At 48.9% G+C, this 16,216-nt stretch overlaps 1 protein-coding gene across 2 annotated transcripts in view; it reads right to left on the minus strand.

Moving 5' to 3' along the window:
• pdlim2 (PDZ and LIM domain 2 (mystique)) overlaps positions 1–15,711 on the minus strand; it is a 36,922-nt gene extending 21,211 nt beyond the window's left edge. The window contains exon 1 of one of the 2 annotated variants that reach the window (XM_063057221.1): positions 15,557–15,711. In XM_063057221.1, coding sequence (XP_062913291.1) covers positions 15,557–15,649 — 93 coding nt within the window. In that variant the 5' untranslated portion in view covers positions 15,650–15,711. Of the gene's footprint in view, positions 1–604; positions 737–15,556 lie in introns of those variants that run through there. The other variant, XM_063057222.1, reaches the window with a different exon arrangement.
• Positions 15,712–16,216: the final 505 nt, after the last annotated feature.

Consider the following 16,216-nt stretch of genomic DNA (forward strand, 5'->3'; position numbering starts at 1 on the left):
GCCTTTTGCTGCCCGTGTTAAAACAGAAAGTAGAGCAGTTGTTCCAGTAACTTCACGGTGGGGGCATTAGCTGACTACATTCCTGCCCAGTCCTCGCCCATTATCACTGAGTGATCACAGGAACCTCGATTCACCCATTATCACTGAGCGATCACAGGAATCTTGATTCATCCATTATCACTGAGTGATCACAGGTATCTGGGTAATTTGTCAGCAGATGGAGGTTATTTCAGTTTGGAATGTGCTTGTTCTCCTGGCAGTTCTCGGTTTCTGCAGAAAGACCCTTACAGAATTAAATTCCAACTTTACATGCAAGCCATTACCAGGAGCTGTTTTCAGTAACTGAAAGTTGACAATTCCATCGGGGTCTGGGTAGCCTCCAACTTGATGGCATGAGTATCGATTTCTCCTTCCGGTTTTAAAAAACTCCCTGTCCCTCCCTTCTTCTTTTCCCCACTCTGCCCCTTACCTCTTCTCAGCTGCCTATCACCTCCCCCCAGGTTCCCTCCTCTTTCCCTTTTTCCTATGATCCACTCTCCTCTCCGATCAGATTCCTTCCTCTCCAGCCTTTTACCTTTCCCGCCCACCTGGCTTCACCCATCACCTTACGATGTCAGCACCATCTTGTCTCTGAAACCCACACGATTACTGAGAGGGGCCACAACTCTGCACACAGCACCCACTTCCGAATCGAGCCAGGGCTCCTAGCTCCATGATGTGGCAGCTAAAATGGCTGCACCTCTCTACAGCTTCTTAAAAAAAATAGCAGTCCTATCAGGGACATTTGCCATTACCGTGGCAACATTATTTGGCACCACCTCTGGACTGAAACTGAAAGCCTTTGCTTTTGATATAAGCAACCTAATGCTTGCACCTGGCAAAAGAGAGTCCTTCAGCATATTTTGGCTGCTGTCTCCATTGAAGCCACAACACTACATTCCAAACAGCTGTGAGACATTTTGTGATGAACATATTCCTCCAGCACCATATGCAAAACAGACTCTCTCAATTCAATAAAGTTGCTACTTTTCAGCTTAAAATTGCACACAGTTTCGTGCATTTTAGGAGTGTTAATTTCATGACTCTCTGCTGCTACAAAAAGCTGTGGCTCCAACGTCTCTCAAACAGGATATTCAACCTTGTGGCTTTGCAGGAGATTAGAGCGAGTGATATATTTCAGAGCAGATTTCTGCAGCCTGAACATTTCTTTTTCCCCTTTCACTCTCTCTGCAATGCTGAAGACTTGCACATTCTCAGCACGACCCTGTGCTGAGTGATATCATTGACCCAGGAGAAAAAAAAGTTTCCATTCTCTCCAGGAGAGCCCACAGGCCTCAGACTGCCTGCCTGCACTTGAGTGACTGCGTCCAGTGCCAAAACCCAACCACTGTGGCCACACTCCCTGTGTGCTCGATGACAGGGGACCCGCTGTACCTGCTGTCCGGACCCCTGCTCACTCAGGGAACAGCTTGGCAGAACCTATGCCAGTCAGTGACTCATCCCCACACTCAGGCGTTCTGCCTCGCCAGCCACCAGCATCTGGAGTGGTCTTGAGATGACTTTGAGAGAGGTGCGAGTACTTGGAGGTGCACATTATGGGTGCTTCTCCAAGATCGGTCTCAGCCAGGGGCTCCCAGTTTGGGGTCCACACAGCCCTCAGTCAATGGCATCAAAAAGATGGGGACCTCTGATCTACACCTTGCCTCCCACATAACCCTACATTTTTTTTTTAATCATCCATGTTGCCTATTTAAGTGTGTCTTAAGTGCCCCTAATGTATCTGCCTCTACCACTACCCCTGGCAGGGCATTCCACTCAGTGTCAAAAATTACCTCTGACATCCTTAAAATTATACCCCAACATGTTAGCCATTTCCACCCTGGGAAAAAGTCAGTGTCTGTCCACTCTATCTAGCCTTTTATCGTTTGATACACCTCAGCCTCCTTCGCTCCAAAGGGAAAAGCCCTTGCTCACTCAACCTTTCCTCATAAGACATGCTCTCTGATCCAGGCAGTATCCTAGGAAATCTCCTCTGCACCCTCTCTAAAGCTTCCACATCCTTCCTATAATGAAGTGACCAGAACTGAACACAATATTCCAGGTGTGGCCTAACCAGAATTTTAGAGAGCTGCAACATTACCTCATGGCTCTTGAACTCAATCCCCTGACTCATGGAGGCCGACACACCATATGCCTCCTTAACATCGTTCATCAACTGCACAGGAACTTTGAGAGATTTACGGACATGGTCCCCAAGATCCCCCTGTCCCGCACACTGCTGAGAATCCTGTCACTAACCCTGTAGTCTGCCTTCCAAAGTGAATCAGTACACGCTTCACTGTCTTGAGCTCCATCTGCCACTTCTTCGCCCAGCTCTGCATCCTGTCCAAAGCCCAGCTCTGTTTCCCGACAACACTTCCTGCTGCTGCCAATTGTGCAGTATCACAGTATAACTGCACTTAACGCTCGAGGTGCACTTAATGCTTCTGCGCCTGTACTCGCTCGAGTTTAGAAGAATGGGGTGGGGGGGGGTTAGGGAGATCTCATTGAAACTTATCAAATGTTGAGAGGCCAAGAAAGAATGGACGTGGAGAGGATGTTTCCTATGGTGGGAGAGTCTAGGACCACAGGGCACAGTCTCAGAATAGAAGTACATCTCTTTAGAAACAGAGATGAGGAGTAATTTCTTCAGCCAGAGAGTGGTGAATCTGTGGAATTCATTGCCAGAGGCAGCTGTGGAGGCCAAGTCATTGGGTATATTTAAAGTGGAGGTTGAGAGGTTCTTGATTAGTCAGAGAATCAAAGGTTATGAGAAGAATGGAATGGAGCGGGATAATAAATCAGCCGTGATCAAATGGTGGGGCCAGACTTAATGGGCCAAGTGGCCTGATTCTGCTCCTGTGAACACGGCCTTATGGTATGCAGAGCAGACTGAGCTAGTCTGTAACTATGCTAACAACATGCAGTTGCCACCGATTTAGGAGGATGTGGGCCTACAATACACAACGATCTCAGTGTATCAAAGATCAACTCTATTCACCAAGTATTTGAAAATTACTGTGTTGTGTTGGTCTTGAACTCAATCGCTGACTAATGAGGGCCAACACACCATACACCTTCTTAACCATTGTACGGCAACTTCGAGGTGCCTATGGATGTGGACCTCAATATGTCCCTGTTCGATACACTGTTAGGAATCCTACAACTAACCATGTGCTCTGGCTTCAAAGTACAAGCATAAAAAAAACATTCAACAATTAGAATGAATAAAGAATTATATAAAGTTGGAGGTTAAAGCATGGATTTGGAATAAAATGTGCATAAATACATAAATTATGAGAATGTACGTATTAAGTAATTTACAATATATCTCAGCTTTATAAAAAGTGGTTTAAAGTGTTTACAGTGCAGTGACGGGGTAATAGAGGGGGTCTAACTATAATGGTTGATCAGATTAACTGCCTGGGGGAAGAAACTTTTAAAATGGTGTGAAGTTTTTGTTATAATAGCCCTGTTTAATATTCTATACCTATCCAAGTTAGTTATATCGTACACATAAATACATTTGATCCAGTTACATTTACCTGGTTGGTAACAGGGCAGTTAGTGTAATGTTATTACTCTGCCAATGAGCCAGGTTCAATTTTGCCACTGCCCATAAGGACTTTGCACATTATCCCTGTGACCACGAGGGCTTCCAACTTCCAAAGATGTATGGGTTAGCAGGTTAGTTGGTCACATGGGTATAACTGGGTGGTGCAGGCTTGGTGGGCCAGACCTTAAAATCATAAGATAATAGGAGCAGAAGCAGGCCATTCAGCCCATCGAGTCTGCTCCGCCATTCAATCATGGGCTGATCCAATTCCTCCAGTCATCCCCACTCCCCCGCCTTCTCCCCATACCCTTTGATGCCCTGGCTAATCAAGAACCTATCTATCTCTGCCTTAAATGCACCCAATAACTTGGCCTCCACAGCCACTCATGGCAACAAATTCCACAGATTTACCACCCTCTCACTAAAGTAATTTCTCCACATCTCTGTTCTAAATGGACGTCCTTCAATCCTGAAGTTGTGCCCTCTTGTCCTGGACTCCCCTACCACGGGCCTGTACCGTGCTGTATCTCTAAATAAATGAAAGAGTCCTGGCCTGCTCAGTCTCTTCTCATTCCAGATATCCGCCCTAGCAACATCCCTGTAAACCCTTCCCACTGTTGCCAAGTGCTCCCTGTGCTGGGGTGACCAGTGGGCTGAGCTCCAGCGGTGCCCCATCCAGTGTTGTACAGCCCTGACACATCCTCACCACCAACCCATCACACTATATTCAAGGGATCCCTCTGCGAGTGCGAGTTGCCAAATACTTTTCCAAATTCCACGTCCAACCCTCATCGACACACCTGGTTACCTCTCAGAACATCTAGTCACTGGTCAAGCCACGAGGCGTAGCAGTTAGCGCAATGCTATTACAGCTTGAGGTGTCAGACTTTAGTCCCGGCATCCACTATAGGGAGTCTCCCTGTACATCCTTCCCCATGGAATGCGTGGGTTTCCTCCGGGTGCTCTGGTTTCCTCCCACAGTTCAGAAACGTACAGTTAGTAGGCTAACTGGTCATTGTAAATTGTCCCATGATTAAGTTAGGGTTAAATTGGAGTTGTTGCGGGTTGCTGGATAGAGTGGCTCGAAGGGCCCTAGACATCTATACATAAATAAACAAACAGTAGAACACAGCTCAGTACAGGCCCTTCAACCCACAACATCGTGCTGACCCTTCAGCTTATTCCAATATCAATCTAACCCTTCCCTCCCACATAGCCTTCCATTCTTCTATCATCCACGTGTCTAAAGTTCAGAGTTCAAAGTAGATTTATTACCAAAGTATGAATATATTATACAACCTTGAGATTCGTCCCTTTACAGGCCGCTACAAGACAAAGAAACCCAATAGGAACCATTAAAAAGATCATCAAACACTCGATGGGCAGAGTAATAAAATCGCGCAAACAATAAAAATAAGCAAATAGCATTCAGAACTGAAGCTCAAAGCCAGTCATCACTGCGGTCGGAGCAGGCCCACAGCCTCAGCCTCAGCTCAGTGCAGAGCTGGATAAATATCATGGGACCACGGACAGGAACCCAGGCATCACTGCGGTCGGAGCAGGCCCACAGCTCATCGGAGAGCTGAGTAAACAACACGGAGTGGTGAACAGAACTGGCCCCGCGCCTCCCGTCCCAACAATCTGGTCAGGGGCTTAAATTGTCCAAACATCAGGGTGTTCCTCGCTCCCAAACAGCTCTGGAGCCTGGGCCCTACCGTCACGATTCGTCCCGTGACTGCCCTTTCCAATTCGGCCTGGCACTTAAATCGTTCAGACATCGGGACTTCCCTCACTCGCACCTCCGCCATGCCTCGCCTCGCCTTCGCATCTGCCTCTACCACCATCCACAGCTGCCTGTTCCATGCACCCACCTCTTTGTGTAAACCTACCTCTGACCTCCCCCCCCACACTTTCCTCCAATCACCTTAAAGGTTATTCTCCCCCCCTTATATTAACCATTTCCACCCTGGGAAAAAGTCTGACTGTCCACTCTATCTACGCCTCTTACCTTGTCCGTCTCTATCAAGTTGCTCCAAAGAGGCAAGCCCTAGCTTGCTCAACCTATCAAAAGAGATACTGAATTGCTCTGAATTAACCTGTTCTTGCCCAGAAAGGCATATGAAGCCCCCCCGCCAACCGATATTAGCTCCCTTGACCTGTGTTATATGATTTAACCCTTTGTGCCCCAACACTGGGTGCAGTGTTAACGAGTTTCCAACTCTGGCAGTGTATTGGGGCCTACAGGAGGTCTCACCAGAGTTTTCTAGACCTTCAACAATACCAAGACCCCATGGCTCTTGAACTCTAGAATAGATCAGGAGGCCAAAACAGGCTCAGGGTGAGTTACCATAGCAACAGCCCAAGTTAATATCTGTGCAAGAGTTTCTTGCTGTAATGTAGCTTCCTTCTTCCTGTGCCTCCACCATTTCCTCTCCTCGGAGATGTTTAAAGCAATGTAGTTCTCTCCCCACCCCACCCCACCCTACCCCCGACCTATGGGCTCCTCCTGTGCCTACCCAGAATGCATTGTTGCTGCTACAACTGGGGGAACTTCCACTGCGCTCTGCTCAATTATTTCAGGAACTTGGAGTGGCTCAGCAACTGCCCCATACACTGATCTCTGTCCCAACCTCCAATCAAACTTATCTTTTTATCTTTAGATATCTCCTTCTCTCATACAGACAGACACAAAAAATGCTGAAGGAACTCAGCAGATCAGGCAGCGTCTACAGAGAAGAATAAACAGTCAACATTTTGGGCCAAGACATTTCACCTTTAGTCGCTGCCTGACTGGCTGATTTAGGTCATGGGTCATAGGTCATAGAGCCATAGAACTCTACAGTACTGAGACAGACCTTTGGTAACAAACCATTAATCTGCACAGTGTCATCGATCTGCTCTGGGACCATACCCTTCCCATCCATGTACCCATCCAGATTTCTCTTAAATGTTGAAATCTAACCCTCATTCACCACTTCTGCTATCAGCTCGTTCCACACTCTCACCACTCTGAGTGAAGTTCCTCCTCACGTTCCCCTTAAACATTTCACTTTCACCCTTGACCCATGACCTTTAGTTCTAGTCTCACCCAACCTCAGTGGAAAAAGTCTGTTTGCATACCCCTCCGTACCCTCAATTTTGTATACCTCTATCAAATCTCCCCTCATTCTCCTACACTCTAGGGCAGGAGTTCCCACATTTTTATGCCATGGACCAATACCGTTAAGCAAGAGGACCATGGACCCCAGGTTGGAAATTCCTGCCCATCAACCCTCAAATCACATTGATCAAGATTTCCAGCACCTGCAGAATCTCGAGTTTATCATCTCTCTCTCTCTACCATTGACTGCATTCATGGTCTGGTACAGTGGGGCCACTGCACAGGATTGGAAAAAGCTGCAGAAAGTTGCAAACTCAGTCAGCTCCACCATGGGCACCAGCCTCCCCAGCATCCAGGGCATCTTCAAGGAGCGATGCCTCTAAGAGGCGGCGTCCATCATTAGGGACCCCAGCACCCAGGACATGCCTGCTTCTCATTGCCACCATCGTTTCAGGAACAGCTTCTTCACCTCCATCATCAGGTTTCTGAATGAATCATGAACACTACCTCACTATATTTTTGCTCTCTTTTTGAACTTTTTTTTAATATGTACTTTTGTAACTTAAAGTTTTTTATTATTCTGTATTGTGATGTTGGGTGGCAGGGTGGAGATACGTCTCTACCAAAGGAGGTGCAAGTCCCTCCTTCCCTCCGCTAGCCTGCAGGTCACCCTTGTGCAAGGTGCAGCACCTGCTTAGCCCCCGAACAGGGTCAAGTGAAGCCATGGGAGCAGGTGGTGGATGGTCGTACGAGCAGCCGGTGCAGATCACAAGTCCTGGTTATGTGTCCACTGACGCCAGGCAGACAATCTCTGAAGAGTAGTGTTAATGGCTGGGCTCACCCGTCTTGTAAAGACACTACCCAGAAGAAGGCAATGGCAAACCATTTCTATAGAAAAATTTGCCAAGAACAGTCATGGAAACCATGGATTGCCCACGTCACACAATGATGATTGCACTGTAGCGCTGCCGCAAAACGACAAACTTCATGACATATGCCAGTGATATTAAACCAGATTCTGATTCATTTCCATTCTCTCTCTCTCTCCCCTCCCCCGCCACGCTCTCACCATCAGCAAACCACTCTTCCGCATCTGGTCTGTGCTGCTGAGAAGCCACGCTGGATGACACGGAGACACGGAGGCCAGGAAGCGATGGTGAAATGAGCAAAACCACTGCTGCCAGCTCGAGCAGTAGACCGACTCTAACCTCCCCGTCAGACAACGGCAAGTGTTGAAGTGTAGAGACACTTGTCATGGGAAAGGTACAGAGATGCAGAGCAAAATTGCCCTCACAGGCCAGTGGGGCAGATACCAGAGCAGTAGGCATGCACAGAATGGGAGACACACACAAGAGATTCTGCAGATGCTGGAAATCTTCAGCATCACACACAAAATGCTGGAGGAACTCAGCAGGTCATGTCACCTTTAATTAATTTTTCACACTGTGGAGAACAACCATTGCCCTGAGCAGGACATTTTTACGGCCTGAAAACTGCACGGCCCTTTCTATTAACATTGAATAGAGAAAAATTTCAGCTGCGTGGCAACAAAGGCTATGTGCGTAGGGGCATTTCAGTTACTGCGCAGCTTAGAGGGAACACTGTCAGCAAGTCACACAGCATTTAGGGAGGGAAATAAACAGTCAATGTTTTGAGCAAAACCCTTCATCAGGGCAGAGTTGGAGCCTTGATGAAGGGTCATGGCCTGAAACATCAACAGTTTATTCCACTCTGTAGACACTGCCTGACCTGCTAAATCCCCTGTGCTGGCAGCTCATTCCACACTCTCACAATCCTCTGAGCAAAGAAGTTTTTGCCTCATGCTCCCGTTAAACATTTTTCCTTTCACCCTTAAACCATGACCTCTGCTTGTAGTCCCACACAACCTCAATGGAAATAGCCAGCTTACAACACCCTATCTATACCCCACATCATTTTGTATACTTTTATCAAATCTCCTCTCATCTTCTGTGTTCTACAGGATACAGTCCTAACCTATTCAATCTTCCCTTGTAACTCAGGCCCTCCAGACCCAGCAATATCCTTGGGGATTTTCTCTGGACTTTTTCAACATTATTCCTCCAGCATTTTGTGTGTGTTACACAGAGTGAGAGATCATTTGAATGGTTCATTTGCATACTGAGGCCTACCCTGGGCAGAACTGGTGCTGAGCAGGTTTCTTCACACCCAGCTTTATGATTAGAGACAGGTATTTCAGCCCACAATGTCTGTACCCACTGTGATGCAAATCATAGATATTAAGGAAGAGGTTGTGCTGGAGCTTTTGGAAAGCATCAAGTTGGATAGGTCACTGGGACAGGGCGGGATGTGGAACGTTTGTCTGCTCTTGGACGGTATTCCTTGGAGTTTAGAAGAATGAGGGGAGATCTCATAGAAACATTTTGGATGTTGAAAGGCATGGACAGAGTGGATATGGCAAAGTTGTTTCCCATGATGGGGGAGGCTAGTACGAGAGGGCATGACTTAAGGATTGAAGGGCGCCATTCAGTACAAAAATGCAAAGAAATTTTTTTAGTCAGAGGGTGGTGAATCTATGGAATTTGTTGCCACGGGCAGCAGTGGAGGCCAAGTCATTGGGTGTATTTAAGGCAGAGATTGATAGGTATCTGAGTAGCCAGGGCATCAAATGTTATGGTGAGAAGGCGGGGGAGTAGGACCAAATGGGAGAATGGATCAGTTCATGATCAAACGGCAGAGCAGACTCGATGGGCTGAATGGCCGACTTCTGCTCCTTTGTCTTATGGTCTTATGATGTACCCCAGGCTACTGTGGGAAGCAAGGGACGAGATTGCTGAGCCTCTGGTGATGATCTTTGCATCATCAATGGGGACAGGAGTGGTTCTGGATGTTTGGATGGTTGCGGGTGTTATTCCCTTATTCAAGAAGGGGAGTAGAGGTAGCCCAGGAAATTATAGGCCTGTGAGTCATACTTCAGTGGTTGGTATGTTGATGGAGAAGATCCTGAGATACAGGATTTATGAACATTTGGAGAGGTATAATATGATTAGGAATAGTCAGCATGGCTTTGTCAAGGGCAGGTTGTGCCTTACGAGCCTGATTGAATTTTTTTTGAGGATGTGACTAAACACATTGATGAAGGAAGAGCAGTAGATGTAGTGTATATGGATTTCAGCAAGGCATTGATAAGGTACCCCATGCAAGTCTTATTGAGAAAGTAAGGAGACATGGGATCCAAGGGGACATTGTTTTGTGGATCAAGAACTGGCTTGCCCACAGAAGGCAAAGAGTGGTTGTAGACGGGTCATATTCTGCATGGAAGTCAGTGACCAGTGGTGTGCCTCAGGGATCTGTTCTGGGACCCCTACTCTTCATGATTTTTATAAACTGGAGGGATGTGTTAATAAATTTGCTGATGACACAAAGGTTGGGGATGTTGTGGATAGTGTGGAGGCCTGTCAGAGGTTACAGCGGAACATGGATAGGATGCAAAACTGCGCTGAGAAGTGGCAGATGGAGTTCAACCCAGATAATTGTGAAGTGGTTCATTTTGGTAGGTCAAATATGATGGCAGAATATAGTACTAATGGTAAGACTCTTGGCAGTGTGGCAGATCAGCGGGATCTTGGGGTCCAAGTCCATAGGATGCTCAAAACTGCTGCGCAGGTTGACTCTGTGGTTAAGAAGGCATATGGTGCATTGGCCTTCAGCAACCGTGGGATTGAGTTTAAGAGCCAAGAGGTAATGTTGCAGCTATATAGGACCCTGGTCAGACTCCAGTTGGAGGACTGTGCTCAGTTCTGGTCGCCTCACTACAGGAAGGATGTGGAAACCATAGAAAGGGTGCAGAGGAGATTTACAAGGATGTTGCCTGGATTGGGGAGCACGCCTTATGAGAATAGGTTGAGTGAACTCGGCCTTTTCTCCTTGGAGCAATGGAGGATGAGAGGTGACCTGATAGAGGTGTACAAGACAATGAGAGGCATTGATCGTGTGGATAGTCAGAGGCTTTTTCCCAGGGCTGAAATGGCTAGCACGAGAGTGCACAGTTTTAAGGTGCTTGGAAGCAGGTACAGAGGAGATGTCAGGGGTAAGTTTCTTCTTCCAAATGGATGCAGTCCAATCATCACTTCCAGTTCTCTTGATACTGAATATTGAAAGGCCTGGACGGAGTGGAGGATGTTTCCAATAGTCATAGGCATAGTCATACTTTATTGATCCTGGGGGAAATTGGTTTTCCTTACAGTTGCACCATAAATAATAAATAGTAATCAAACCATAAATAGTTAAATAGTAATATGTAAATTATGCCAGTAAATTATGAAATAAGTCCAGGACCAGCCTATTGGCTCAGGGTGTCTGACCCTCCAAGCGAGGAGTTGTGAAGTTTGATGGCCACAGGCAGGAATGACTTCCTATGACGCTCCGTGCTGCATCTCGGTGGAATGAGTCTCTGGCTGAATGTACTCCTGTGCCCACCCAGTACATTATGTAGTGGATGGGAGACATTGACCAAGATGGCATGCAACTTGGACAGCATCCTCTTTTCAGACACCACCGTCAGAGAGTCCAGTTCCATCCCCACAACATCACTGGCCTTACGAATGAGTTTGTTGATTCTGTTGGTGTCTGCTACCCTCAGCCTGCTGCCCCAGTGCACAACAGCAATCATGATAGCACCGGCCACCACAGACTCGTAGAACATCCTCAGCATTGTCCGGCAGATGTTAAAGGACCTCAGTCTCCTCAGAAAATAGAGACGGCTCTGACCCTTCTTATAGACAGCCTCAGTGTTCTTAGACCAGTCCAGTTTATTGTCAATTCGTATCCCCAGGTATTTGTAATCCTCCACCATGTCCACACTGACCCCCTGGATGGAAACAGGGGTCACCGGTACCTTAGCTCTCCTCAGGTCTACCACCAGCTCCTTAGTCTTTTTCACATTAAGCTGCAGATAATTCTGCTCACACCATGTGACAAAGTTTCCTACCGTATCCCTGTACTCAGCCTCATCTCCCTTGCTGATGCATCCAACTATGGCAGAGTCATCAGAAAACTTCTGAAGATGACAAGACTCTGTGCAGTAGTTGAAGTCCGAGGTGTAAATGGTGAAGAGAAAGGGAGACAAGACAGTCCCCTGTGGAGCCCCAGTGCTGCAATAGTGGGAATATCTAGGACCTGAGGGCACAGCCTCAGAATACAAGGACGTCTCTTTAAAACAGAGATGAGGAGGAATTTCTTTAGCCAGAGGGTGGTGAATCTATGGAATTCGTTGCCACAGATGACCATGGAGGCCAAGTCGTTGAGTATACTTAAAGCAGAGGTTGCTAGGTTCTTGGTTCGTAAGGGCATCAAGGTAACAGGGAGAAGGTAGGAGACTGGGGTTGAGAGAGATAGTAAATCAGCTTGATGGAATGATCAATGGGCCAAATGGCCTAATTCTGCTCTGATGAACATGAATGGGGGCAGTGCTCACGACAGTTGTAGGCCACGGGCTTTCTTCTTCACATCATGGTCAGCTTCTGGCTGAGAGGGCTGCACTGTCCCCAGCACCCTGCGGCACTCCTCACAAAACACTCACTGCGATGGCCGCACGCGTCCTGCCAACAGGATGTCAGACACATTTCCATGAATGAAGGGGTGCAGCCAGGAGATTCAGCACTCAAAATGACAGTTAGGGTCATTCAGCCAGTCCTGGTCAGAGTCACTGTCCAAACGAGAGGCAGGAGAGGCCACAGCCCTCCCACACCTTTGGGAGATCTCCATGATCACAGCCAGTCAGATTTTAATCACGTTCCCATCTACCCACACTGACCTTACATCTTGTCATTCATGCAAAGCATCTTCTCCAGCTTAAGGCAGAGTCCTCAGATTCAGATTTATCAATCACATGGACATCAAAACATACAGAGAAATCCATTGCCTGTGTTAACAAACAACACAACCTTATCTCTTGTGAGGACGGGTAGACTGAGCTGGGTAGGGCCCTTCTCTTTGGAGTGAAGGAAGATGAGAGGTGACATGATAGAGATGTACGAGACAATAAGTGGCATAGATCAAGTGGACAGAGACATTCTCCCAAGGCGGAATTGGCTAATATGTTTGTTCATTATGCTCTGTGTCGTATAACGTGGGTGATTGTGGTCTTTCCATGACCATGATTGTTCTTGGCAAATCTTTCTACAGAAGTGGTTTGCCATTGTCTTCTTCTGGGCAGTGTCTTTACAAGACGGGTGACCCCAGCCAATATCAATACCCTTCAGAGACTGTCTGCCTGGAGTCAGTGGTCACATAACCAGGACTTGTGATGTGCACCAGCTGCTCATACGACCATCCACCACCTGCTCCCATGGCTTCACATGACCCTGATCGGGGGCTAAGCAGGTGCTACACCTTGCCCAAGGATGGCCTGCAGGCTAGCGGAGGGAAGGAGCACCTTACACCTCCTTTGGTAGAGATGCATCTATAAAAAGGCTAGACGCCTTTACATCACAGGCTGAGGGGCCTGTACTGTGCTGGAGTATTCCATGTTCCACGCCCTAAAGCTGAGCTGTGGGCCGCCCCCTCGTGTCCTTGCACATTCTGGTGCCAACAACGTGCCCACAACGCTCGGCAAAGCAACACAGAACACAACCAGCAACAAACTAACAACACAATATGCTCTTGCCTCCATCCCAACCACCCACTTCCACAGACAATCCATAACACAGTCCAAAAACGTACCAGTTGGTGGGTTAATTGGTCCTGCAATTAGGCTAGGATTAAATTCAGGGACTGTGGGGCGTTGCAGCTCGAAGGGCCTATTCTGCACTGTATCTCAATCAATAAATAACCCCAGTGCAGGCCTCTGGACCTGCGAGCTTCACTTCCAATCAACCACATATTCCAACCTCGTCCTAACCCTCACACCGTACTGTCTGTCCCGCACCCTCTCTGCAACTGTAACACTCTCTGCAATTCTAACACTCTGTCCAGCACCCTCTGCAACTCTAAGTCTCTGTAACTGTAACACTCTCTCTGCAACTGTAACATTCTGTAACAAATTTGCAGATGACACAAAGCTGGGTGGCAGTGTGAAATGTGAGGAGGATGTTATGAGAATGCAGGGTGACTTGGACAGGCTGGGTGAGTGGGCAGATGCAGATTAATGTGGATAAATGTGAGGTTATCCACTCTGGTGGTAAGAACAGGAAGGCAGATTATTATCTAAATGGAGTCAAGTTAGGAAAAGGGGAAGTACAACGAGATCTAGGTGTTCTTGTTCATCAGTCACTGAAAGCAAGCATGCAAGTACAGCAGGTAGTGAAGAAAGCTAATGGCATGCTGGCCTTCATGACAAAGGGAATTGAGTATAAGAGCAAAGAGGTCCTTCTGCAGTTGTACAGGGCCCTGGTGAGACCACACCTGGAGTACTGTGTGCAGTTTTGGTCTCCAAATTTGAGAAGGGACATTCTTGCTATTGAGGGAGTGCAGCGTAGGTTCACAAGGTTAATTCCCGGGATGGCGGGACTGTCATATGTCAAAAGATTGGAGCGACTGGGCTTGTATACACTGGAATTTAGAAGGCTGAGAGGGGATCTGATTGAAACATATAAGATTATTAAGGGACTGGACATGCAGGAAGCATGTTCCTACTGATGGGTGAGTCCAGAACCAGAGTACACAGTTTAAGAATAAGGGGTAGGCCATTTAGAACAGAGTTGAGGAAAAACTTTTTCACCCAGAAAGTGGTGGATATGTGGAATGCTCTGCCCCAGAAGGCTGTGGAGGCCAAGTCTCTGGATGCTTTCAAGAAAGAGATGGATAGAGCTCTTAAAGATAGCGGAGTCAAGGGATATGGGGAGAAGGCAGGAACTGGATACTGATTGTGGATGATCAGCCATGATCACAGTGAATGGCGGTGCTGGCTTGAAGGGCCAAATGGCCTACTCCTGCACCTATTGTCTATTGTCTAACTGCAACTGTAACATTCTCATTGCAACTGTAACATTTTCTCTGTAACTGTAACACTCTGTCCTTCACCCTCTCTGTGACTCTAACGCCCTGTCCCGCACTCTCTCCGTGACCCTAACGCCCTGTCCCGCACTCTCTCCGTGACCCTAACGCCCTGTCCCGCACCCTCTCTCTGTGACTCTAACACAGATCTGCTCTCGGCTATCATTTTCCCTCGTATGCTTATGATGGGTAAAACTATCGGCACGGTCGGCATGCCAAATAAAGTTCTGCACAGTGCACGTGACAATAAACACTTCGGGTCGACATTGGGGCCGAAAGGCCTGTCACACGTTCACTCCTTTGGGCAGGACAAGCCTGAGCAGTGACACAGATCGTCAGGTGATTCAGTGTCCTCCTTTGAGCAAGATACACCTGAGCATTGGATCCAGGTCGTCAGGTGAGTCAGTGATCTGTCGCTGATCCCACAAAACACCTCCCGAGTGCCAGACCCCCAACCTCCCCTGCATACCGGGTGACAACAGGAGCCCTGCCAAAGAACTTCCCGGAGCCGGTGCAGTGGGACACCGAGCCTCAGTGCTCTCTCTCCGACTAAATCGTCAACTCAGTACTTGTCCCAACTCTCCAACCATCCATCCGGGGGACGTTCAAAAGACCCCAGACCCTGTTGAAAGCGCCCACGCAGCCCAGATGGGGGACAGAGGCTGAGGAACACCAACTGCCTTACCTTGCCACTCTCCTGGGCAGGGAAGGGTGTGTAACTCCCCTCGCCCTCAGTGCCTGCTCGCTTGGACCCAGCGACCACCCACCACGTCCGGCACCGGTCTCCGGGGTAGACGGGAGAAGGGGAGCGGGCAGAATGGAAGGTTATCCAGGAGGAGAAGGGTCCGAGCCCCCGACTGAGCGGCGCCCCCGCCCCTGGCGCTCACCTTGGACACGGAAATGCATTTGTTGAAGTCGCGGCCACCGCTTATGCGGAATCCCCAGGGTCCTGGCGCCGGTAAGGTGACGGAGCGAGACATGGCCCCGCAGCTCGTCGGCCACAGCGGCAGCACCGAGAGCAATACTTGCCCGCCCCACCTCCTTTAAACCGGCCCCACCCCGCAGGTCCCGCCCTCCGACCTCATTAGCCGGCAGCCGGAGGGAGGGGCTGGAGAGACGCCACGACCAAGGTGTAGTACTGAGGGAGCGTCGCGCTGTGGGAGGGGCGGGACTGAGGGAGCGTCGCGCTGTGGGAGGGGCGGGACTGAGGGAGCGTCGCGCTGTAGGAGGGGCGGGACTGAGGGAGCGTCGCGCTGTAGGAGGGGCGGAACTGAGGGAGGGTCGCGCTGTGGGAGGGGCGGGACTGAGGGAGGGTCGCGCTGTGGGAGGGGCGGGACTGAGGGAGGGTCGCGCTGTAGGAGGGGCGGGACTGAGGGAGCGTCGCGCTGTAGGAGGGGCGGGACTGAGGGAGCGTCGCGCTGTAGGAGGGGCGGAACTGAGGGAGGGTCGCGCTGTGGGAGGGGCGGGACTGAGGGAGGGTCGCGCTGTGGGAGGGGCGGGACTGAGGGGGGTCACGCTGTGGGAGGGGCGGGACTGAGGGGGGTCGC

This window comes from Mobula hypostoma, chromosome 8, assembly GCF_963921235.1.
Source record: "Mobula hypostoma chromosome 8, sMobHyp1.1, whole genome shotgun sequence".
Classification (NCBI taxonomy): Eukaryota; Metazoa; Chordata; class Chondrichthyes; order Myliobatiformes; family Myliobatidae; genus Mobula; species Mobula hypostoma.